The sequence below is a fragment of the Cataglyphis hispanica genome, chromosome 1, assembly GCF_021464435.1.
Source record: "Cataglyphis hispanica isolate Lineage 1 chromosome 1, ULB_Chis1_1.0, whole genome shotgun sequence".
Lineage (NCBI taxonomy): Eukaryota > Metazoa > Arthropoda > Insecta > Hymenoptera > Formicidae > Cataglyphis > Cataglyphis hispanica.
The window spans coordinates 5,622,217-5,649,295 of NC_065954.1; the positions used below are offsets into that span (position 1 = coordinate 5,622,217).

At 33.0% G+C, this 27,079-nt stretch overlaps 1 protein-coding gene across 11 annotated transcripts in view; it reads right to left on the reverse strand.

Annotated features, from left to right (window-relative positions):
* Window positions 1-101: 101 nt before the first annotated feature.
* The window catches only part of LOC126849452 (phospholipid-transporting ATPase ID), a 47,906-nt gene continuing 20,928 nt past the window's right edge, over window positions 102-27,079 (reverse strand). For 2 of the 11 annotated variants that reach the window (XM_050591358.1, XM_050591367.1), the window contains exons 2-15: window positions 26,177-26,964; window positions 10,830-10,888; window positions 10,468-10,680; window positions 10,017-10,222; window positions 9,781-9,936; window positions 8,955-9,597; window positions 8,137-8,316; window positions 6,762-7,503; window positions 6,484-6,676; window positions 5,231-5,382; window positions 4,821-5,173; window positions 4,342-4,567; window positions 3,991-4,226; window positions 106-3,911 (exon numbers count right to left, since the gene is read on the reverse strand). In XM_050591358.1, the coding sequence (XP_050447315.1) occupies window positions 3,492-3,911; window positions 3,991-4,226; window positions 4,342-4,567; window positions 4,821-5,173; window positions 5,231-5,382; window positions 6,484-6,676; window positions 6,762-7,503; window positions 8,137-8,316; window positions 8,955-9,597; window positions 9,781-9,936; window positions 10,017-10,222; window positions 10,468-10,680; window positions 10,830-10,888; window positions 26,177-26,210 (3,813 nt within the window). In that variant the 5' untranslated portion in view covers window positions 26,211-26,964 and the 3' untranslated portion in view covers window positions 106-3,491. Of the gene's footprint in view, window positions 3,912-3,990; window positions 4,227-4,341; window positions 4,568-4,820; window positions 5,174-5,230; window positions 5,383-6,483; window positions 6,677-6,761; window positions 7,504-8,136; window positions 8,317-8,954; window positions 9,598-9,780; window positions 9,937-10,016; window positions 10,223-10,467; window positions 10,681-10,829; window positions 10,889-11,879; window positions 12,406-15,113; window positions 15,718-23,706; window positions 24,511-26,176; window positions 26,965-27,079 lie in introns of those variants that run through there. The other 9 variants (XM_050591311.1, XM_050591302.1, XM_050591293.1 and 6 more) reach the window with 9 other exon arrangements.

Sequence of the window (27,079 nt, forward strand, 5' to 3'; positions counted from 1 at the left end):
AATTGATAAGCTACATGTCTCTGTATAGCTCTATTATGAAATTTGTTAATCCTAATGTTTGAACAGTTAGAAGAAAATAAAATATTTTTATGAATATCAATATAAATATCAATAGTGTGAATCTGTATATTAAAAGTAAAAATATATCAACAAAAAAATACTAGGTACAGTATCAAAAAACTAAATTACTGACAAAATAATGATTTGTTTCAAGCAAAAAATATTCAGATAAGGAAATTCTTGATACTATTTAGCAAATCATATATAATATACGTGCATTTATTTATATTCTATTTAATTTTTCATATTATTTCATATTATTTTATTCATTGTATATTATTTCATAAAAAACTTATGTATGAAAACAAAAAAATGAAATGTTTGCGAATATGCACAAACTGCTTTAGGAAAGTTAAAACTGAAGTAAATTTGTATGTTTTTTTTTTAATTCTATATCTACCGATTAATATCTGATACATAATGAGCACATACAACAGACAGACATACTCTGCTTTTAAATTTGATTCAGCATTTGACTTATAACATACACATTGTAATACCTCTTATGCAATCAATAATATTTTATGATTATATATTACTTATACGTTTTACAGTAAGTAAGCACATCAAGATTAATTACCAAAATTTCCAAATATCTGTAATTATGTATAATTTTTTTATGCAATATTAATCAAAATATTAATTCAGATGTTAATAGAAAGCTTTTAGACTTTAAATTATGTAGTGTTGAAATAAAAAAAAAAGAGTAAATTATTTATAATATATAACACCAAAATAAATTTGTACAGCATAGATGTTATAAAATACATCTTTTCAGAATTTCGATATTTAATTTTGCAGATGAGGATGTTATTTGTAATTGACAAGCTACGTGTACATCATGCATGCTAACAATCTTGCAGAAATTGATAATTAAAAAATTATGAATAACATAAAAAGTAATGAAAATAAATGTATAAATCAATCTTTCTAAAAAATATAAGTTATTATATTTTACTAATATAATTATATAAGTTTACTTTATCCATATATGAAGAGCGAACATGTTTATATTTCAATAATGAGAAATTATCATGACAGTATAATGTATATATTTCATTATCTGATTTGACGAAATTTATACAATTATAGCATCGTTTTTAGTTTTTAAATATATTCTTTCAGTCCATTTATGATTCTTGATAAGTATTTTATCTTCACCACATACAAAAATTATTTACGCAAATAATGCTTTATTATTTGTAAATTTTATTTTAAAAACAAAATTTCTCCATTCAAAAAAATTTTCAAAGAAAAATTTAAAATATTTTTTTTGCAATAAATAATATATATGATAATATAACGGAATATGTCATATAAAACTCAACAATTATCATTCAAATTGAAAATAAACATTATACTCTATACCATTTCACGAATTTCTCAGTAATTTATTTTCTTTAAAACTGTAACATGTAAAAATTTAATGTTTTATGATAAGCGAAAGAAAAACTTTGGAAGCTTATAAGAAAGAATTCATTTTTGTATTGCAAACTTTGGATAAGCATATATTTTATGATACAAAAGAGATTATTGCATAAATTAATGAATGCCTTTACCTGTGAAACTAATAATTTAAAATAATCCATATACTTATTTCACATTTGTTTGTTATTCATATAGAAAACGAAAAGTACATCTCACATAAACTAACGAAATTTTAAGTGAATTTGAAACGCTCTGTATAATTTGTTTAGGCACAATATTTCAAAGCAACTAAAATTTTAAAATTTTCCATTTGAGAAAGATCTTTTGATTGTGAAACATTTTTCCCATACAGACTATTTCTCCCTAAGCTGTATTGTAATATTAAAAGTAGAAATACATACTCTCCATTGTTTTACTACTGTTTCTTTTTCATTTTAATATTATATATATTCAGTAGTCAGTCCAAGGCAAACTTTTTATCCGTGATAATGCAATACAATATAGCTACTATCTTCATATTTCCTTTAAATCGATCTATATATATATATATATCTATATATTACTTTCTTTTAAAAAATGTATACTTAACATTTAATATATAATATATATCTCTTTAAAATATTTACAATCAATGCTATGATACAATATTTTAAATCATTTGTTGTATTCATATCTTATAAAGGCAATTATTAATATAACTACTATTCTTATCATAATATATCGTGTAAACATTTTCTGTTTTTACAACTATGTTCATACTAGAATATAATACAAGAGAGATAAGACATTTTTTACAAGATTTTGACACCTCTCTATGTGACATTTCTGTTATATACATGAGGAGTGCATAGCAATGCAAATTATTCTTTTCACCGTTATTACATTAATTTTTATGCTACATTTCAATAAAATGGATCAAAAATTATAAACAGTACTATATACAGAAAATGTGTTCTTCCAATTGTTTAGAACTTTCAATAAAAGAAATGCTTTGTATATATTGTGCAAAAGAATTATTCTAATATATTATGTTAATAATAAATTAATAGTTTACCCATAATATATGCGTGAATAAAAAAGTAACCATAATATAATAAATTCATTTATCCATTATATGGTTAAAAATTAATTTTATATTAAATAAAAAACATTTTTCGACATTTTCTATTAATACTTACTTCAATGTTCTATATCAACATACGAAGAGAATTTAACACATACAATTATCATAACATTTGTTAAAAAAAAAAAAAACCAAATTATTTGTTCACAATATGCTCAGATATTCAGGATTATTTTCTAACAAATACGAAATTTTATAGTAACAATTACAAACATATTATAATGTAGCATAAGCTATTTTTTTTCCATACCGTGTACACATGATTATAAAATTATCATTTATATATATAATGAAAACAATTGCAACATCAAAATCTTAAATCAAGTATGCATGTTTCATTTACTTGACAAAAGTGCAAAGATATAATTAAAAAACTATTGAACACGTAAAGATATATTTAAGTAATAATTATAACAGGTTTGTATATAAATGCTTAATGTGATGTATAGACATAAATAGCATATGCTACTTCTATTGTAGTGTAATTCAATGTATCCCATTGGAATTCTTTGTATTAAAGATTACATGCATTTATTTTAATGTTATTATTTATTATTCATAAATATCGTTTATAGATCATAATAGTGTTTCTAATTGTTCAAAAATGTTCTTCAAAATAAATGTTTAAATTAAATGTAATCACAGACATCAATTCTTTATGAGAACCTCGGGAATACTGCACATAATATATCACTTATACCTCTCAATTGGTACAAAAAACCGATTTCATTCAATGGGATACACCGGAATCAATGAATTTGACGCGTTAAAAATTTTGACTTAATATACATTCATATAACTAAATAAATTAAGAAAAATTCACTAGAATCACTTACACTTTAGTGTCTTGCACTAAATTTTAACTAACATTCTCGAGTTATTATAAATTAATCGTGTCCAATGTGTGCGAATTTCTAGATGCACTATTGTCCTTTGGTGATGTTGTGGCAACATTAACTTGTTTTGTAACATTGTTCGTAAACGGCATAGAAAACTTAAAATCAGCACCATTTGGCAATTTACGCATAATTTTTCCGGACGTGATAAGTCTGCCGAAACCCTCTTGATGAGCGAAGGCGTAACCCGACCGTAGAGATCGTCGTGTACGTCTCGTAGACGGTGTACGCAGTATATCCTGACTTTGACGGGAACGCAATTGTGCCAGCCTCTGTTTCAGTCTAACTCTGTCGGATAATGTCGGCCTGACATCCATAAAGAAGAATCGCCACGAAAGTACCGGTATAACGAGGATTATACAAGAAATCACTGTTGTAAACCAAAAGGTCGCTTCCGACATAGCCTGCGAATGCAAATTAAATGATTAAAATGCTTGTAATTTTGGGGAATATAATATAAACGATTTGTGCAACAATACCTACCATTGTAAGGCTGCCCACATAACTACCACCTATGACAAAGTTGTAGAAGTAATCTAAAATAAAATACCAAATGAGCGAACCCCACACCATAATATGGTTAAAAACTGTCCAGTATGACGTGTCGAGCGCTATTTGAACGGTTACAACTATAACTAATATAGTAGCTACTACACTTCCTAGCAACATGTGATCAGAAAGTACGTAACCCTTTGGCGACACTCCATCTTTGTATGTTCCTGTTGAAATACATAAAATATGTGTGCTTGTATAGATTTAGATTGTTATAATTTAAGAAGAGCATTATTTAATATAGAGCTCTTTCAATAAATAAAAATATATAAAAATATTTACCATAAGGTACTAAAAATAATACACAACTTGCATAAAATCCATGCAGAGCGCTCCAACAAAATTCCTTTTTGTTGAAAAGCAAATTCTGCAATCCTGGTGTGTACAACTTTGGATACATTAGACTATTCTTGTCATTAACGTCTTGATCAAAAATGCCAACTGCCAAAACTGGTAACGAAGTATAAAATAGGTTGTAGACAGAAATGTACATAGGATCAAACACAGTCTGCAAGAAAATATATACAAGAGATGATTGATTACAATTGTGCAATTTCAAGCGCTCGCAATTAATCTATTGTTTTCTACAATGTATTATCAGAGAAAAACTTAAATTCATATTCCAAATATCTCGACTTTGGAGCAAGCTCTTACAAAGGAGTATTACAAATCATATTCGCCTTTGAAACATCATTTATTTTTAATTATATTTCTTTTTATTATTATAATATTACAATGTGCAAAATATTCAAATGTCTTACCTGCGCACTAAATCCACAGAAGAAGGCAAACCAAATGTGACAAAGAGTGAATGCAAAGTTCTTATAAAAAAAATATCTAAGAAATTTACTCATTCTGTAGTATGACCATCTGCCATGAACCAAAAGTAATCTTTCTAAGAATCTAAATTGCCCTATCGAATAATCTGAGGCCAACACGGCCTGCAATCCTTCCTGTCCGCTGATACCAACGCCAATATGAGCCGTTTTTATCATTGAAACATCGTTGGCGCCATCACCAATTGCCAAAGTCACCGCGGATTTATTTTTCTTAATCAATTCAACGACCATCGCTTTCTGCAGTGGCGTCACCCGACAACATATTACAGATTTACCTGTAAAATTCATATTACATTAAATATTTATTCTAAATATGAATGATTTGAACTTACATTGACTAGACACTTCTAGAAAAAGCTTTTCCAGCTGTGGATGCAACGCATGAACTAAAGAATGTCCATTGATAACCACCGCAAATCCTGTTGAATGCTCCATTTCATGTTCATCCTGTTCATCTCTACTAGCATTGTATTCTGTATCACTGCTGTGTAAAAAAAAAGAATATTCAAACACAATGTGGTTACTTCATTTAATAATGAATAATGATTTCATAAATAATTTGACTTCATAAATAATGATTTAATATTCATTTAAACGAGTTCAACTTCATTAAATTCATATAAAATATGGAGTTATAATAAAAATTAGATTAATAAATAGTTATGAAAAAAGATAGATAATAAATAGCAACCTCATTATTAACAAAATAGAAAATTTTGAAACTTTAGGTGTTAAAAGTAATGCACGTTAATTATAAACAATACACAATGTGTTGTATTAATAACTACAGATACAAGAACGTGACACAAGCAACATACGAATTATGTTAATATATAATGTCACTAACATTATGTAGTATTAAGCATACAGAAAGAGAAGGAGTGAATATCAAGCATCATGATAATTCTCAGTTACCTATGACTATGAATATATCACATTAAAATATCTCAGATATGACATATGCAGTATCTGGAAAAATATCTGATTTAAAGTCAGATTTCTACCAGTCAGTCTATCATTCTAAATACACCTTGATTATATTGCTGATTATATTATCAACAATAATGTAGCAAGTTTCGATATTTTTGATATTTGCAAGATATAAAAAAGACAATTTTGTAATGCTTTCTTAAATATAAAAGATATAAGATAATACTATCAGATACACATGCATATTATTAAGTTGGATCTTGGCGATAGATAAACAGAAGATGAGATGTATAAAACCAATGCACATACAATGAATTAAGCGCTGTAATAAAATATGATTCGTCATCACATTCTTATAATTGTTTGAAAATAAATGTCTAAGAAATGTTTTTATTTTATATTTTCTGGATAATCATTATAATTTAAATTGCATTGCAAGATCCACTAATTTGGATATAAAGTGTAAGACTCTCTTGCAGTTAAATATAATAAATTTTTATATAAACACAACTATATAGACATATAAAGCATTACATGAAACATAATGCCACATTCATTATGAGATCATTTTTTTCTTTTTTTAAACAAACGCGTTATCAGAATCAGCAATAGAAAGAGTTAATAGATTGTACTCCGTCTCTTTCATGTGCCTGACCTTTCCTTGTCCCACCTGAATGTGACGATGGAAAGAGTTGGTCGTTTTTGTTGAGTCGAGGCTGTCTTAATGGTATCCAAACATCGCGCCAATTGTGTCTCCACGCCATCATAAGTGGTAGCATCTATCACGAAGACATCTGTGAGATCGTCCGTTAATAACTGACACGAGTATCCGATGTTGATAGCTGTCTCTATAAAAGAGTTCAACGTGAAAATGTTACTTTACTAAAACATAGATATGTTCAGATGTTATGTTTATGTTCTTCAAAAATTTACCCTGCTTGTCACCAGTTAATACCCAAAGCTTAATACCAGCAACACTCAAATTGGCAATGGTCTGAGGCACACCATCTTGCAATTTATCTTCAATGGCAGTAGCACCCAATAATGACATATCTTTCTCTATCTCTTCATAAATCGCGTCCAGCTTATCGTCTCTGCGTTCATGACTTAATGCCGCTTCTTGATGACGTTGTTTCCAATTATTGAAAAATTTTTCGTCCAAGTCCCTCACAGAAAGGCACAATGTTCTTAAACCTTCGCTTGCAAACTTATTTAGATGTTCCAATGTTTTTGCCATTATTTCTTCGCTACCTTTTTTCAATCGTTCGTAAATAACATTATCCGCTCCTTTGCAATACAATCGAAGATGCCCGTCTTTTCTCAAAATTACGGACATTCTCTTTCGTACATTATTAAAATCCAGAATGCAGAGTAATTCGTATATTTCTTTTTTTCCCATTACTTCAATTGTTATACTGTTGGGCGATCTTTCCTTAAAAACAAAGCCAAAATTTCTAGCGGCAGATACGAGGGCAGCTTCATCGGGCGACTGTGCTTGGTATTCAATCTTGCCATTCTTCTCTTCCGGCATAACAGTGTGACAGAGTGCCAATAATCTGAAAAAACTGTGGACATCTCGATTCCCTCGTTTCACGGCTTCAAGCAGAGCAGGATCGTAGAATTTGAAGTCTGGTTCGTAATCCTTATTAAACGAGAAATCCAAAGGTGGCATTGTCTGCAAAATATACAATGAGATTTTTCAAGAATTTGGCTGTTTTTGCATATATTACAACGAGGTTAATATAGAAGAGAAAAAATTAATCGTATTAACGAAAAATCGGAAATTTTGCTGTTGTTAAGAAAGAAAATAAAGAAAGCTGGAGAAAAAGCTAGAAATCTTCTTATATATTACTCAGAATAATATACTTTGTCTTCATAAAAATAAATTAATTGAAAAAAGAGACAATATGTATATATCGTTAGCTGAATTTCCTTTGAAGCATATATATTATAAGACAATTATGAAAAACATTAGTCTTAACAATGTATTAATATAATAGAAAAAAAAATAAGAGCAAAAACATAACATACCTATATTATAATATAAAATTTTAACGCGCAAGAGAGAATACAAATGAAATACAAATATAGTTATAAGTCATCAATACAGACACGTTTGAGATATGAGTTACTTTATTGAGCATAACAAAGATACTAGAAACGCTTTGACTTACATGATATTGTGTATGATATAGAATGCAATGATAAACAGATGATATTGGATGTATACGATCGCAATGACAAACAGATAAAAGCGATAGCATGTACAGATTCCGTGACAAGAGGTGCTAATTATCAACATGCGTACTGAAGACTTGTGTGGAATCTTTGGACTGCCGTTGATACCGGGTTCTGGTGTTGTATTGGATACTCTGTCTGCTTGTTCCAGAAGACGTACATTCGGACCACTTAAAGGAGTATAAACTGGACGTACGAATTCCTGTCCGCTTTTCCATTGCATCGTCGGCGTTGGAACAGCTCTGTCCGTCTATACATGCAGCACACACATGCTAAGTGATGTATATGAAATCTCTTGCAAAGTTACGACCATGATGGTTACAATACATATTGAGATTAAATTTGCATAACTAAAGAAAAACATCGTGTATGATTTAAAAAAAAGTCGCAATGTATATTTACACTCAGAAATAGTCTACAAGTTATATAAGCATGTAACGATGTGTGCGAGGACATTTTCAATGCCGATTGTGTACTAGTGACATATGTTTTAATGTGTTTTGCTAAAACAATTGCTGAAAAAAGTTATATTTTATAGTTTCTCGCGTAATCATTACATCAATTAGAAATTATGTTAAAAAATAATAAAAATTATAATAAAAAAGAATATATAATATAAAAAAATGTTATCATTATTGTCATACTACCAATGCAATATAATCCCCCCTCTATACAATAACAAAAAATTTTTAGCAGAAGCATATATGACTAATATTCTTTTCGCGCAACATTGGAAGCATAACTATATAATACGAATAACATATTGCAGTTATCTTGAACAATATGTATATAATTTTATAATAAGTAACAATTATATGAATATGTAACACACGTACCCTATTATCAGCATCGAGAATCAGAGATTTTCGTATTAAAAAAGAAACTCACCTCGCTCAAATCGATGACCTCGCCAGTAACCTCATCGATGATGTCGCCGTAACATTTTCCCGCCACGGAACACTTGTTGAAAGTCATTATGTTCTGCGTCAATGTCCCGGTTTTATCAGAGAATATATATTCTATTTGGCCGAGCTCTTCATTTAATGTGGTAGTCCTAGCTTTAGCGTGCGTTTTTGTGGGCGCGTAGTACATTTCCTCATCCCAATTTATCAAAAATGACTGAACAAATCGAATAACTTCGACACTCACATACAAACTGATTGGCACCACTGTGTTCAATACAATAGCATACGAAAAGAACACGAGTAGAGCGATCACTGTGGCACCAGTTATGGGCTCGCTTGGCACTAACGAGTCCCATGGTAGATATGTTTGGAAATAACGACCTACCAAGCTTTCCCAAATACCACAGCCGACCATGCAGAATAAACATAAGGAAAGTAAAAAAAACACTATTCCGATGATGAGAAGATTCAGCAGCCTATCTATAGAAGTCCTCTTAAATTTGGTCTTCCCTGAGTTTTGCATCAGTTTGGTATCCTTGCCTGCAAAGATCACCATGCCATAGCACCACTGCGTGTTCCTGAGAACACAGCCTCGTAAAATAATCTTGTCGTTATCCAATGCGTACCTGCAATATTTGTCAAACATTAACATCGACATCTCTCACCTGATATAAATGATAGTTAAATAAATTTGATATGCGCAAAACAAGAAATCAGCTATCTCCAGCTTTTGCAAGAAATATGATTTTCTACGGAATATTCAATTTAAAATACTCGGTTTTTGTTCCATTTACAATATTAAATCTTACTTTTGTCCTTTCCACGTGAGTATTCCATCGAATTTATTCAACAAATTATTCGGGACTTCACAAACGATTTCTCCATCGAATTGGCCGATCAATTCATGATTATCCATCATCTCGGCAGTTTCGGGCAGGCACTGACGACACTTCAAATTCGTCTCCCTATATAAGTTTCACAGATTATTGCAACTCTATAGATATATATTTAATTGTGTATAATTGACCAATTTTATAGACTATACCCGTCCAATTCTGCTGTTTCGATATAACAGAGACCGTTCGGTTCGCTCGTTGACAAGAGCAGAACATCCGCTGCGACAAACTGATCGTTCTCCATTCTGATTACATCGCCCACTTGAACTTGCGACCATTTCTCCTCACGAAGATTAGTTCCTCGCAATGTTTGGGATTTTCTATTATTTACTTGAGAATCGTTGCTATGCCGTTGCTAAAAATTAAATTATCGCATTACATTTTTTCGCGAAATAATATTCTATTTTTCTCTCTCTCAAAAGTTAAACATTTCTTTTACCTGCATATTTTTCTAAATAACGTTTACATTTAATATAATTTTACAACTTTTTATATTAGTTTTGATACTAGTTTTAATATATAGCTCATTTGATTGTTCTTGTTTTCGCAGAATGTAGAAAAGATAACAAAAGCAAATTGATGATAAGAAAAAAAACTTACAAAGTCGTCGTAGGCATCTTTGACGGCAGTGAGCGTGAGTACCCCTATAAGCGGTATGGCTGTGGTGATAGGGGTTAAGGAGGATATGGCGGGGATAATCTGAAGCACCAACAGACAGAGGAAGTAAAAGTTAGCGAGCCGCTGAAACTGCTCGAACAAATTCAATGGTAGGAACGTCAAAACCGTATATTTGGACGTCTTGATGTAATTATTCTGCAAAACAATAAAATATTCGTAATGTTTCTATCATCTTCAGATCTCATTAAATTTTTCTTTATAACATATATATTGTTAATTTTTTAAATTGTACATTCATAAGGCTCTGATAAAATAGTAAGAAATATAAGGTATTTTTCCCTTACCGCATAATTAAACTGTGAGTTGTACTCGCGATTGTTGGCGCGAATCCGCCTCTCTGTTTCTGTAAAGATGACACAATAAGCAAAACATTCTTATTGTTCTCTATGTTTTAAAAAAAATATCAATGATTCTCATTAGATATATGTATTTGTCATTCGCATCAGGTCGAAAAAAATATCATAGTAAAAAAAGATATTAAGGAAAAAAATAAAAATTTATTTGCACAAATAAAAAATATAACTCGAACGATCGTGAAAAGGAAGATATAGTATTTCTATAGTCAATTTTTTTCGAAGTTAATCGGTTAATCTATAACACATATTGCTTTACACTCGCTTATTACATATTTGCTGAGGCAGTTTTACATAACTGGCTAAACTATTAATCGTTGGCTCGTTATACATGCGAACTGTGTGGCAAACTCCACAGTAATATTACCACAAAGAACTATCGAATCGATCTTATATAGCGAGCATACCTCGCTGTCACGTGTTCGTGAAAAGTACGTGGGTGTTATATATACTCTCGTATTTTATTTATGGAATTTAATAAATCATTCAAATGTCCAAGGCACGGAACCTTGATGGTCGCACAAAGTATACGGTCGCTAAAATTGCATTAAAATAACATTGATCGTAACATTGATCATTGTATCTATTGCGTAACATGCATTATTCTGTTCGCCATAATTGTTTCGAGAAAAGGGACATAAATGTAAATACAGCGAGTCAGTCAAATGGAACGCGTACACGGCGAGTGTCAAATCGCAATTGTCAACAGAAAGTTTGCGATTCCCTCTTTTCAATAGTTAAAAAAAAATATATATATATATATATATAAGATAAAGAGTCGCGTATATAAAGTAGATCGTAATAACTTATGTAAGTAAGAAATTTTCTCTATAAATATTGGCAATATTTCATATTAACACGGAAATAAAAGTATATGTGAATAAGTTGGTATAGATATCGCGCTTGGGACCTTGACTGAGGCCAGCGGTGTAACTCCCAGGGAAAAAAAAAAAATCGACGATCCTGTTCGTGGGAACTCACCGCTGGAGAAGAAGGACGTGCTACGACCGATGCACTCGGTGGCGGGTGGTGAATTCGGCGGCACCGACGAGGAAGACGATGCGGCAGTAGCGGAGCGATACCTAGTGCCCTTCCAAATCACCAACTTGCCTAACACTGTCAGCAGGGATTCCCGTAGGGTGTTATGCCGGCTACCGCCACCCAGACTACTGGACGAATCCCTCTTCGAGCACTCGCCCACCGCCTCAACCTCATCGGACGATGAAGCGAGGGTGAGCGTAGCATGTGACCGCTGTTGACCACCGCTACTGATCGTCACCTCCAGCTGTGGTTGTTGCAGCTGCAGTTTGCTCCGCAGCTGTATTTTCCGCCGTTTCTTTCGCTTCCTGCGACCGTTACCACCGCCACCGCCGCCTTCATTGTCGTCTTCCTCGGCCTCCTGCATCGAACATCTGCGGCTACCTGTCTCGCTGCTCTTGGATGTCCTCGCAGTACCACGATGTATCGTCGCATCCGTTAATTCGGCCTCGTCGTCGTAATCCTTCACCTTATAGTCGCACGACATGAATACATTCACGTTACTCGATTCACGTTCAAGGACGAGCAGAAACGATCGGTCGAGGACACGCTGTTTGGCACGATAGATGCGCTTTTTCGTGTCTATTACTTTTCACGATCATTGTAAGAATAATTCTTGTTAATTATTATGCGCGGATCCTTCAGAGAAGATCAAAAGAAAAACAAGGATGCTAGGTAAAGGTATAGTTAAAAATTAATAACGTGAATGTAAAGAATATTATCTCATTAATGCAGAATTGTTTGAAAACTATTAAAACAAATTATCAATATTGAAATTTTTTAAGATGATTATATGTTAAATACAATCTGATTATATCAAACTCTTAGCGGGACAACTAGTGACTATTCGATTTAATTTTTAAAGTATTTAATAGGATTAAATTGTGGCGCCGTCATCTACCTCTGCAAATCTTGTTTGCGTCGACGTTTAAAAATAAATCGACTACTATGAAAAGCTTCATGGGACTTCAATATCATCTCATGACATTGCATTTTTAAAAGATCACGTAAAAACAAAGAATGGTCGTTAAAAGAGATTTAAAAAAATTGGTCTCCTATTCAAATCAATTATTTACATTACATTAAACTTGATACTATTTAATCTACTATAAATAAAAGAGATATGCATACAATAAATAAATATACAGATGAGAATATTGATAATTTTGGTATAATATATATATAACATATATACAATTAGAAATTAGAAAATTAATATAATTTTATACGCGTGCGTACGTGCCTCGATTGACGAAGTAACCATCGTTGTAATATACTCTTCATGCGCGTAAATATCGATTACACCGTGTGTACTACTTTGCCAGCAATTTATCCGCGATTCATGTGGGTATAAAATAAACTCGCCGAAGATCGTGGGTGCTCTAGAAAACGCGTGAAAAGCAACGCGGCGTACGAGTATAGATCGCGCGGCACGCGTGCATGAAAACATGTCACGGACAAAGTGAATCCAGTCTTTTTCCAGTACTCGCGATAAAGCTTCAGTGCATCGATAGACGCAAACGTCTATAAGAATTTTATTGAGCCATAAACCACTATGTGCACTTGTCGCCCTTAATCTTTTTTCTCCGCGGATGACGCGCGAAAAAATCTCTCAAGTCAGAGTTTACGGAGATGAAAGATACAAAAATGCATATGCAAATGAATTGCTTAGTGTTGAGAGAAATGCATCTTTTAAATAATTAATAAAAATTGCGAAATTTTTTCATAATCGTTCAATATCCGAATACCGATTTATTGTATTATTATTGTTTTATCTCCACACATTATTTTTTTTATCGTTACCCTATCTGGAATATTTTTCAGATCTATCTTTTATATCCATTTTATATGTTGATATTACATTATGTTAAAGTACTTGTTAATAGTTGAAAATATGTACGGAGATTGCTTGACCAAACTGTACGAAGATTCGACTGAATGGCTCAAATGCTCCGATTTACTCTCGCAAGCTGGTTTCAAATTACACGCGATGGCAATTTCACATGTAACAAGATTGGGCTTGCATCAAAGAAATGCAAGACGATTGTTGAAAATAAAACTTTACAAACAAAATAAATTACACGAAAAAACTTATATTTTATATAAAAAATATTTTATGTATTTTTCTCGTAAAGAAGTTGCATGTATTCCATAATTAAGATGAGTAGATATATCATTGAGACAAAGTTGTTCAATTATTTTTAAGCATTGATCTTTTTCGCGTGGACAATTATGAATGATTTGACTAATACGAATAATAAGATGCAATAAGAATCGGAACTGGGTAAGGATAGGGATGTGTCCGCGTTAATCTTACTGATTACTTGACAGACATATGTGTCGCAATATATAATAATTCAATCACGTTTACCGACAAAGTCATATTCAAAGCGCATTACTTGTCAAACAGCACGCGGGCCAGCGAACGGAAGTCTATTGCATGGTATCGAAATTGCATAACTCTTCAGCTTCCGCATTATGTACTCGAAAAGTCAAATTGCTGTTTTTGCAACAAGCTATTTTCAACTAGCGATAAGATAAAATTAAATTTGTTTGTCTTGTGAGCGGCAAAAAATACTACATTTACATATATATATATATATATATATATATATATATATATATATATATATATGTATATATACTATGTAAATTTTTTGTATATATGTAATATTTATCATAAAATTAAAAAATCAACGTATATCCAGTAAACATATAAAAAGAAATAATAAAATGTTTTTGAAAAAAAATGCAATGTAGTCTACATATATCTACTAAGCTTGACTTCTTCGCATCGTGTTACGCAACAGGCTATTATAACTATAATAAAATTGTAAGTATATAATCGTTAAGTTTACGTAAGTATATAAAATCGTATATAAAATTATATATTTGTTATATAATATGCTTGCTATAAGCTAGTTGATCAATTTATCTTTAGATTCTTAGATTTCTCTTAACTAGAAGTATCGTATAAGACAATAGAGAAGTTAAGCAGTTAATTTATCCAGATTAAAATTTGCGTATTAAAATTTCGCCTGCTCGACGAATGTTCGACGATCATATCATCGAGTACATCGCATTTTCTCAAACACGATCTCTTTGTAATCACTTCTTTTTCACGCGTCTCGCGGTGACTTCCGTTCGTCGCGTCCTCGAGAGGGGCTGAGGACTCACCTCGAAGACCTCGAGTTCCAGCGTGTCGACCTCGACGCTCATCGTCTATCCTACGCAAACTATAAATCCTCTATAAGGCCAACCTCTTCTGCCACTTTCTGGCACCTGAGCCACGCCACCGCCGGCGGCGAGACGACCTCTTCCCCCCCGCTTCGCGCTTCGCCTCTTACATAGTTCCACCTGGGGCCCACCACCGTCTTCTCGTCCTCGCGGATCATTGCGGGACCGCATTAGTCCGCCAGCTGGCCCTTCGAGATCCCAATTTCACTGTACTAGACTACAGTTCTTCTACTGGACTGCCTCTCGTACCGGCGATCCAGTTATCCGATCGATTCTTTCTCGGGGATTCGAGTCACTGGAAATCCTTGCGTTCGCTGTCTATTTCCACGTACAAAGCGTAAACATCTTTTACCTAGGTAAAACACAGTTGTCCACAATTTTCCGCGCGAAAAATGTCAGGGAAATTTATCGAGTTTTCTCGGTTTCCATAAACGCATTACAGAAATCTGGATTCGCAGAAGTTTTGCTCTTCTTGTGGAACACAGGAAAACATGTTCTTCCTGCGACGAAGTCTTGAAACATCTCCTCAATGCGATCGTTACGCCTATAGTAAACATGTGAACGTGATTGAGGATTGTGTACGAAGATCATGTAGACAACAATGGAAAAGACTGCAATCGGAATTATTCACAACGGAATTGCTACGATTCGACATCGATAATCATCCCTTGCGGTCAATTTTTAGAAACTTTCCAAGTAGAGATTAATTGTTGCAATAATGAAGGAATTTAAAGCACAAACTTGTGGCAAAATTTATCATTTATTATTATTTTTTATTATTATTTATTATTTATTAGAGATATTGCTTCGGTACTATAACTTTTTGAAAAAAGTATATTTATTTATATCAAAATAAAATATGTTCTTGTACTACAAATGGGGACATCATAATTAGCTTATAAATTATTTTCTCTTTTCATAATTAATCATATAATCTATTAATCATATAACTATAAGAATTAATTTAGACTGGCGCCAAATTACCATATGGAAAAAATGCCGTATAATAATAATAATAATAATAATTATTATTATTATTATTATTATTATCATTATTCTCGTTATATATTTAGTAATGCGGTTAGACGACTTATCTTTAACACGCCTTCCTGACGACTTCTGTTATCAAGGAAACAGGAAAACAGTGGAATCTAACCAGATTATTGTACTTGCAATATTAATTTAGGACCAATTAATATTTAATACTGGATTATTTTAAAGTAAAAATAACAAGAACAATATTTGTCTTCTTATAAAATTTTAAAAAATTTAAAAAAACATACGCAAACGCACTTACAAAAACTGTTATTTAAAGGGAAAAAGATTATTTTAAGATTTATGTTAGAATAATATTTTTCGGATCGATCATAATTTATAAATAAAACAAGAAAAATTGGCAAAAAATTTTTCACGCAGCTTCGCAATATTGATAAACAAATAAATAAATAAAATATTTAATAGACATTAAACTCTTTCCCTCTCTCTCTCTCTCTCTCTTTGAATAAGTAAATGGAATTAAAAAGCACCAAAATAAAAACATAGAGATATACTCCTCTATATCCGACTTACACATTTATCATATATATTAAACTATTCTTAATCTTAAATAAATGTTTCTCTCATCCTTGCAAAAACATGTTGTAGAAAAAGATTGCAACGCATACTTATCCACCCACGTAAGTTAAATGCCGCGTTTATGTGTCAGTAACCGGAGATGCTTGTAATAAGCGGATGACGGCTCAGTATCCTGTTTTCTAAAGCTATTTCTCGCTAATTCTATACAGTATGCCCATAAAATCAGCTACCTGTACTATTTACGCATAAATAATAATTGACCACTCTCGAAAGCGGCGCATTCGTTCCGCTTGCAGATTAGAATGACCCCCCACCCATCAAATAGGTAACAAAACAGCATAACCGTATATCGTGAAAAGGCGCCTGTATTTCCATCTCGTCATAACAAGTTTATCGCGAATAATGACAGTACAAGAAACATAAAAATTTAAGACTGTTTACTCCTGAGCGACTTTTAACAATAAAACTTAAAAAAAAAATTAAAACAATTCTTCATCAGAAAAATTGAGTGTTATTTTTTTTTAAAAGGACTATTAAATTAATCTCAGGAAAAAGATAAAAGCAAATTCATTAATGTATGCTTTAGTTTAATTAATAAACATAATGTACCTAACATTCCTAAGGAAGTCAAGAACAAGAATACTCTCACGAATGAGTATAAGTGCATTTAGACGAGCGCAGATCCTTTGAAAAGCAGCGTTCAGTACGCTCTTCGTCGTCCTTGATCTCGCATACTAGAATGATGTCATCGTTCGCCAAAGTCGCCCGCCACCACTTCTGTGTTCTCGCGTCTAGCAACAAAAATACCCAAGCTTCCTCCCGAAATAATGGCGAACGGATTTTATAGTGATCGCGCATAATTCAAGCCCGATATTTTCAAGCATTACGACGTTGATGTCAAACCCATCAGTCGATCGCAACGAAAGACGCAGAGTATAAAAGGGGCGGCTCTTACATAAGATATAATGGTGCTCAACCAGAAAATCGTTTCCGATATGTCGAAGTATTATCGAGGGAAATAATGTGTTGCCTAATGCGATAAATATCCGCCGCTAATATTCAACATATAAATAGAAAAAATATACTCGTGTGTTACTACTCAAAATTTTATATATACATCTAATAAAAAAAATATAATTCAACCTTTAATCCGTTGCCGAGTAATTATTTATTTAATTAATTTTTTAAGTATAAAATACGTTGAATATAAATAATAATAAAGACAATATATATTATATACGATATTAATATCCATTGTATTTCTTTCTCTTTTACATTAACTATTTCCTACTTGGGATATAGTTAAGTTTAGATCTTTCTGTTCTTTTAGTGGAGTCAGCTGTTCGTTGTCTCACTTCGAGAAATCGTAAACAAATCATCCTATCTCCTCGTAGTGCTAAGTATAGAGTGATGGTTATATATGTGAGTACGGATGTACGCTCGTCATAATTAGCCTCGGATTTTCTGACACGGTGTGACGTGCAGAAGTCTACAACAGGGACTTTCATGATATCGTCTAGATTTGTCTGGAAGCACAGTTTTCTATGATAATGGAGCCGCGCGCAAGCACACTCCATTTCCATTGGAAAATATATTAATGTAACGATTCTCTTTATCATTATAGCAAGTCGTTATACTGATCCATTATGTAGCAACAGAGTACTTTTATTCAAATTCGTATAAATGCTTATAGTTACTTTTAAAAAAGAGAGTATAAACGAAAAATCGAGCGTTCTTTCCGCGAATCATAGATACCAGAGACTAGATAAAAGTATAGCAGTTACGTCAATACTAGGATAATAATAGCTCAGTGACGAATCTCCTCTATAAACATCAATTAAAGTTGAGATTTAATTGATTCTCCATCTCCTTCTTGGAGAAACAGAAGTAGAAGGATAATAAAGAAATCCTCTACATTATACGCGCATGAAATCAAAAGTTTGACGCGACTCGAAAACGTCAATGATAAAAAAGGGAAAGTTCGGAACACATCGCAATCTCATCGTCAGCTTGCGATCGAAATATATATATATATATCCATTTATTTTTTTCTCTTCGCGCATGCGTCACATATTTTTCCCTCCTCAAAGAGAATTTTACGAAGTTCGCGCACGCATTAAGCGGAAGCTTAATCGTAAAATAAACGGGACCGTCATCGATATATTTGCATCGGAACTCGATGGGAGTCGAGTTACAAAAGCATTGTCGATTTGTTATCATTGATGACTCGTGTTATCACGTCCCGATGACAAGATGTCGATTATACATCTATACAAAAGCAGCGTGAAATGGAAATAAACGTAACGCGTTCTTATCGCTTACATCACCGTGGAAATTTTTGGCATCCGAGATTTATTGTGTAATTTTTGGCAGAATCTTTTGTGTATGGAAATATCTTAGATAAAATATTATTCTTAAAGTTCAAATTTTCAATATTTAGAAAAAAATTAACATTGTATTGCAATTCAACCATAAAATAAAATAATACAATATTGATACATAAAACTGATATCGTTTATCTTCATCATCATACAACTTTCTCGAAGGTACGAATCCTAGACACGTGCTTGAGTATAAAACGAAGATTCGAGAGAGATATGACAGCATACTTTATTATATTGTACTCTTGTCGCGTCATACTTTTTGCATCTGATTGTGAGACGTTATGTAACTCGTATCGTTTTACGCGAAGCCAGAATAAAGTACTTCGAAAAAACACGAGCAATGTACGATGCTAACTGTGCCATAGAGCTTTTTGCACCTTTAATCGCAGTTAAAGCGATGTGTATTCGATAATTGGCACTCGACCAGGGCGCCCTGTCATTCGTTTCAATTATCCAGCTTTGTTGGTGATACAGTTCTATACACCCACACGAGCAGCGCATACTGATAATGAGTCAGATGCTTTTTTTCTATCTTCCCCCCAGACAATGCAGCTGTATGGTAATGAAAACTGCTGTGATTATGTATTGCACTATGATGTAACGCAAATCCATTTGGATTAACGATTATTCTGGACTACAAATCCAAATCCCTTAATGTTTCTCAAAACTATTATCTTTATAAATAAACTACTTTCGTTTCATTTCTCTATTTTTTTCAAACTAAATAATTTGTTTAATTACGAGTCCATTCGATACAATTTTATAAACGCAACTAATTGTAAGATTCAATGTTAGATTAATTGTAAACTGCAAGATAATTTGACTCTAACAAAACAATATTACATTTAAAAAAATATCAAAACGTAACGCGCAATTAATATAAAATATAAAATATTTAAAGAAATGCATATTAAAACAAATAAAAAAGAAAGAAAGTCATTCTCATTATATGTCGCACTGCGTACATTGTGATAAGAACCGTCGCTGCCGAAAATCGAAGGGACATAATTTCGGCCAATTCATTCTTGAATTATTGTATAATGAAATGATAATGAAATGACCCACGCAAAATTGCAATTTTCCAGGAAACATACACAAAAGTGGGACATTCAAACATTGCTGTCAGAAGCAAAAAGTCGCATAGCAATCAATGACATTTTGTCCCCATTTTAGACCCATAAATCTAGATGAAAAGGCAGAATTTATGTAATGACTCAAATTTTTAATTTCGATCATTTATTTTCTCAAGCCAAAATAATTAAATCACAAAAAATATAAAGAATATCAATCCTTGTATCTTTTCAAGAATTAAAAAATTTCGTTTTTATATTCGTTACACATTATATTATCAGATGTTAACAAAATTATTCTAACAGGTGTAATTTAAAATATAGTAAATAAATTAAGATATCTCTATAGGGAAATGTCTCATCTTGCAGACAACAATCCAGACATCTCGAAAATAAAATACCTTTCAATATCAAGAAATAAAAATAATTTTCAAGTTATTTCATAAAGTATACATAAAGGAGAGATCTGTCTAGAATATCGTGGAACTTTTTTAATAAATTCTCGCGATTGTCAATATACATGGGCTGCTTTTTCTCTCCCACGTGTATATTTCTCCAGTCAGCCGATCGATCCTATCACCGGCTGGCTACTCTCGAACTACTTTCATTTGTGTATAATTCCATCCGTAGATTGACATAAACGACAATACGTTCTCGCTATGACGCAAATTTGCAATTCTAGACATTGGCTTACAAAAAGTTTCCTGTATTCTCGTATTTCGAGAACGGGAGAGTTTGCTGATTTTGAAATATATTTGTATGTGATGAGACATTTTTAGAGATCTTTTTTACAAACAAAATTAAAAGAAAGTTAAAAAAGCCATGATTATACTTTAATATCTTTTTGTTAGAAAAATCTTGTAGAAAATTTAATTTGTTAAAAGAAGTTTTATATATATATAATAATAATAAAAATAAAAAATAATAGTTAGAAAATTTCTTTTTGCTTAATAATTTTTTATATTTAAACTGTTCGAAATCTATTAATCACTATTTATATATATGTATATGTGTGTGTGATAGAAATTTAGATAAATACTCACGTTATTAATAGTAAATATTAGAGTAGTACAATATATAGATATATAATATGTCGAATGTATTAAATAATCATTATCTCAATGCATATATACACCAGCCATTAATAATAACTGAACTGTTCATATTCCCTACGAGTGTCGAGAGTGTTATTAAATCGCTCTAGTTTAAGTTTTCCAGGCCAACAACCAGAATCATTGTCTTGCGTAAATCAGCGTCCCTACATGCAGGATGTTATATGACGATAAATTCTTTGACAGAATTAGATCTATAATTGAAAAACTTATGACTCCCCTAGTTCTCAATTTTAAAAATCTTGCTGACTAAAATATAAATTAAATTTTTTTTAAACACTTAAGCTATGTGATTAAATTTAAATTAATTTAAACTCGATTTGATAAAACTTTCGTTTATATCTTGAAACCTAGCTAGCTAAAAATATCTAATTTCTAATGTTGATTGTCATCGATGTTGATAAGGTGTTTTTTTCTATCAAATTATCGTTATACGGAAATCTATTTTAAAGTTCTTAACGAATGTCAGTAGTTATTACAGCAAGTGAAGACATTCCGTATAACACAGTACCAGTTTTCGATCGATTGCGAGCTAAGCGATTAAGTAAAAATAGATTAAAGTAAATTGCATCATTAACATCTCTTTCCTTTTTCCTCTCATAACGAAAGATAAAAGTGTCCACGATGGAGCAACAGCCTTCTTAAAAGTATTATTTTTCAATAAATTAATTAATAATTAAGTGTAATAATAAAGCTGTTTGATAAATTCAAAGAAAACAAATATGTTTAAAAACGCAAAAACGATACGTGAATGTATTTGCATAATTCTTCTAATAATGAAGTCAATGTTTGTATATAATGTCCTTAGATACTGAAAACTCGTTTTCCATCAAGATTAGCCAGTTTTACTTTTATTTTACGGCTACAAAATCAACAATCTCCATGCTGCTCCAGTAATCTTACGATCGACACTCGATCAACTGTCAGATGTAATAGAATTCTCGATGAAGCGTCTATTTACTTATAGCTTTGCAATAATTCAGCCACTAGTTGATTGTCCATCTGCGTGTTTATTATTGATCGCGTGTGCGTTCGTAAAGCATCCGACAGATATGATTAACGACACGTGGCATGAACGGCGCTCCCTTTTCCGACGAGGCAACTGTACGAAAAACTTCCCCGGAGAAAACTTCACATCGTTACGCTAATATAATTTCTTTCAGCAAATAAAAAATACGTTTACAAGGTCGGGTTATGTTTGGCCCGACTCGATAAATGTCGCCGTGAAAGACAAGCTAAATAACGCGCTTCGCAATACACGCTGGAGAAGATTTCTAATTAATTAAACTTCACTGCGCGTTCAAATGAAAACGCGAACTTCATCCTGTCCCTCATCATTCCCTGCGGTTTATCGATCGATAGGCACGCAAATGCAGCTGTAAAATCGAAAAGGTTGAGTAACCTACTTTTCATCCTGAGGCAAAAGGGAAATGCATTTTGCATTCGATAATCGCGATCAACATCGTCCTTTTTCAATATTTGTCTGTTTTACAAGGCAAATTAATAAAAAAAATTTAAAAAAAATTAAAAAAAACAGATGCAAAAACAATCTTCTGGTCGTTATTTTTTCCTCGCTTTTCTCGCCTTTTCGAGAAAGATCCCATTAATTTCATGTATTTCATAATAAATCTAAACTTCTTTTCGTTCTCTCAAATTTGGAGATTTTCTCGACCACAAGGGATTGTCTCTTCTCGATTTCAATACGCGACATGGGATTTTTCCATTCGTCATCTTCGAGGGAGCGACGATTTCACTATAATCGCTACGAAGACTTCGTCGACGTCGTTCTAACGATCGTCGTCCAGACACAAAAAGAGAAAAAGCGATATCAAGATCGAGTGAAGGAAAAAGAACTAAATAGAAAAACTTTAATATATGGAGGTTTCAACTATCCGATTTAATAAAAAGAAAGATTTAATCCATATTTTTCATTCAACTGAATTAAATTAATTTTTTAGTTAATGGAACTGCGACAGATTTTATCAATAACTTTATTTTCATGAAAAAGTAAAAGTAAAAAGTTAATCGATATTTTTCGTTTAATTGAAATTAATTTTCCCTTTTTAATAAAACTTCGTGAATTAATCTGGCTAAAATTTTAATAGAAATAAAAATCTAATGAAAATTTTCCGAACAAAAGAGAAAAATAATTTATCTCAAAATCAAATATTTCCAATTAATTAATCTCTTCAATAAAATAAATAAAAATAATTTATAATTTAATCTATATTTCTCACTAAATAAAATTAATTAAATTTTTAGTAACTAAATATAATTTTCTCCCAATTAATTTATCTTTATCATCATGCTTTTCCATCGAATAAAATTTAATTTTAATAATATTAAAGAAGAAAAAGGGATTATATGTTTGAAATCGAGAAAGGAGCCTTACCGCGTAAGCGCGTGCAGCGACAAGGCGCGTATGAACGCCCGAGAGGCTTTTAAACGGCAATCGATCGCCGTCGCGATGAGGTCAACGCTGGTTTCCCGAGCGTATACGCGGACCAACGCGGAAGAGGATTGTCAGAGGATAAATCGGATTCGTCGACTATACAATACAGTCGTATCAACACCCTAATAAATCCCTCGATTGCCCACGATTATTATGCAAAGGTGGATGAGGGGTTTGATGACGTCGGCAGATGTCATAGCGAATCCGTATTATGATACCTTCGTCATTACATCACTGAAAACGTTTGCTGTTACGTTCGATACGATTCGTACGATTTGCTGCACGATTAAAACGAAAATATGAACAAGACTGCTGACCGATGATGACGTGAAGCAGACGTCCGGATGGTTGCATTGTCATTATCGTTATAACTCACAAGACGCGCGTTCTCTCCCTTCGTAGAATATATATCAAAGTCGCAAGTAGATCAGCCAGTGATTGGGCGGACACCGTTTTTCATTTAACGTAACACCGGCACCGGCACTGTCATCATCACCATCATCATCATTATATCACCGTAGTTGTCATCGTCGTTATCATCACCTTCATCGTCTCGGGAGCGCACCGAGCCGTGAGTCGACAACGACGAGTCAGCACGCGCGATAAGACGACTGATTGATAACGAGGAGCTTGCGAACGCGCGTACACGCACTCACGCACCGAGAGTGTCCGCGTTCCTCTCCTTTCGAAGGATCACGACGGCGCACTTCACCCGGCGATGGAAACGGATCGGTTCGCACGACACACATACACACACAGGAGCTGCTGGTTCGGTGTCGAGATTCGCGCGACCTCGAGGCGTCGTCCAACGACGGCGCCACGCGCCGTTCGACGTCGCGACGCTGGTGATGACGGCGTGGCGAAAATTCGAGACGACGACAACGAGCGTCGTCGACAACTACGGGGGTAAAGAGGGTTGCTGCTGCACTAGCAGTGGCGAACACAGCTGCAGCCAGGGAATCGATCGATCCGTCCGCCAGCTATATCTCTACTACACGGATGGTATGAAAGATTCGGGAACTTAAGCTGTACTTTAACGTTTAACGGAACAATAATACGAGTCGGTAAAAAATAATTTTCGCCTTAAAAGAAATATAAATAGTATAGAATAATAATGAATATTGAATTATAATAGAATAATAATAATAAATTAATTAGTAATTCAAAGCAAATAAGAGGCTTCTTATATGTAAAAAGTGAGGCACTTAATATGCATACCTTAATTAATTTGTAAATTATGTTTTATGAAAAATTGTTACATATAAAAATTGCGTTATTTTAAGAGAGTCATTACATAATATATCCATATTTTAATTAGAGATGTTTTATTGATTTGAAGATCAACCTAGTTTTTTTTTTTAATCGAATCATCCTAATTTCTTTTTTATAAATTATATAAATAAATTAATTTTTCGAAAAATTAGGCGTAAAAAGTTATAAGAGCTAAAAATTGTAAAAGTTAGAATAGTTAAAAATTGAATATAGATTTATAAAATATTTTATTTTAAATATTTTAATTTGATAATATAAAATATCTCGTAAACTATAAAATTTTTGGTTATATTACTCTTATAATTTTTTAGACCTAATATTGCAAGAAATCGATTTACAAAAAAAATTAGGGTCCCATTAAAAAAAAAGAAAAAACTAGATTGATTTTCAAATCTGCAAAACATCTGCAATTATAAAAAAAAAAAAAAAGTAAATGTACTCTGCAATGACCTTGAAATTATGCAACTTTCACATGTAACAATTTTTCATAATTTACAGTTAAGACGTGCAAAATAGGTGCCTAATCCTATATATGTGCGCACGCGATGTGATGGATATTAATTATGTTTGTATCACTGAAATACAAATATCTTTTAATATAAGAAAGTAATAAATGGAACTCGCAGAATTAAATGTTTAAGTAAAAAGTTTCATAAAATCTCTTCTCAGAATTAGGAAAATATGACTATTACTGTGTGTACTGACTGTTATAGAACACCTAGGAAAGAGATAATAAACTGAGCTGTAATTGAATAACAAAAGATTAACGGAATAAATGCATGTAGAAACGTCATACAGTATTTCCGCAAAAAGTATATATAGCTTGGTCATTTGAAGGATTTGAGAGCAAAATTGTATATAAAGAAATTACTACTCGATTTAAAAGAGTAATTTTTGTTGAAACAAAGTTGAAATTAGTTGTATGTAATAATTGAATCGATTAATACTCAATCAATATTCGCTTAACACAATGTCACATATTACATGTCGTATTACATGTCTATTACATGTACATGTCATTGTTACTAATGAGAATCATTGATGCTGACAAGTATTATCATAATGTAGCGCGGAAAGACGAGTCGCTTCGACGCATCGAGACGCGACATGAATCGCGCGTCGATAAATAAATACTCACCTTCCATAGGCTGCGTGGCAGCGCTGCGCGACATTGTTCGCGTAGTTTTAGGCTGTACTTTCGAGTTAGGCGCTTCTGTGGACGGAATCTGTCGATATGTTCGCCGGTGCGAAAGATGACAGCCGTTAGACGATGCGATCTCTCGATGCGACCCTGGTCGGCTGTTGTAAAGTAGGTATCAAACGCGCGTCGACGCGGTATAAAAACGTGGTACGTACAAAACTTTCCGTCTACCCGCTGATCAGCCAGCGTCGTCGTGTCACCTTTGGATAAGATCGTCTCACTGCCAGCAGCGATAAACGATCCTCGAGCGTGATGTTTCGTTCTCAGGAAACTGAAGAGTCGACGACGGATCGGCGGTCTTTCTACCGCAGGGCACAAAGGACGAAGAGGATCGAGGCACGTAGGTGAAGACGGAAATGACTTTAATGAAGATGATGTTCTCAAAAGCAATGAAGGGTGCCTAGTATTGGATATTCGACAGCGTTGACGGCGACGTAAGGCACGACGCGGCACCGTAACGACGCTCAAGTCGGATATTCCGCGGCGAGATAATGGTGACAGGATATCCGGTGTGGGGGGTACGGGGGGTCCTTTGGGGGTGGTGTCCATGTGGGGTGGATAGTCACCTCCGACCTTCCGTCCCGCCTGCGGGCCACCTCCTCCTCCAGGACCTCCTCCTCGTCCTCGAGATGCCCCAGCTTTCGGTGATGCCCGCGGACACCACCCTCGCACGCCGCCAAGTCTCACCGATCGGTTCCCACGTTTTTAGGTCTTGTGGGTACAGACTGCAACAAGAAAAAGTCGTAATCAAAACTCAAAAGTGTTGCTTAATTTTCTAGCTTCCTAGCTCCTTACTATCAAATACTGTTCGCTCTATCACAAATTGATTCTCATTTTAAA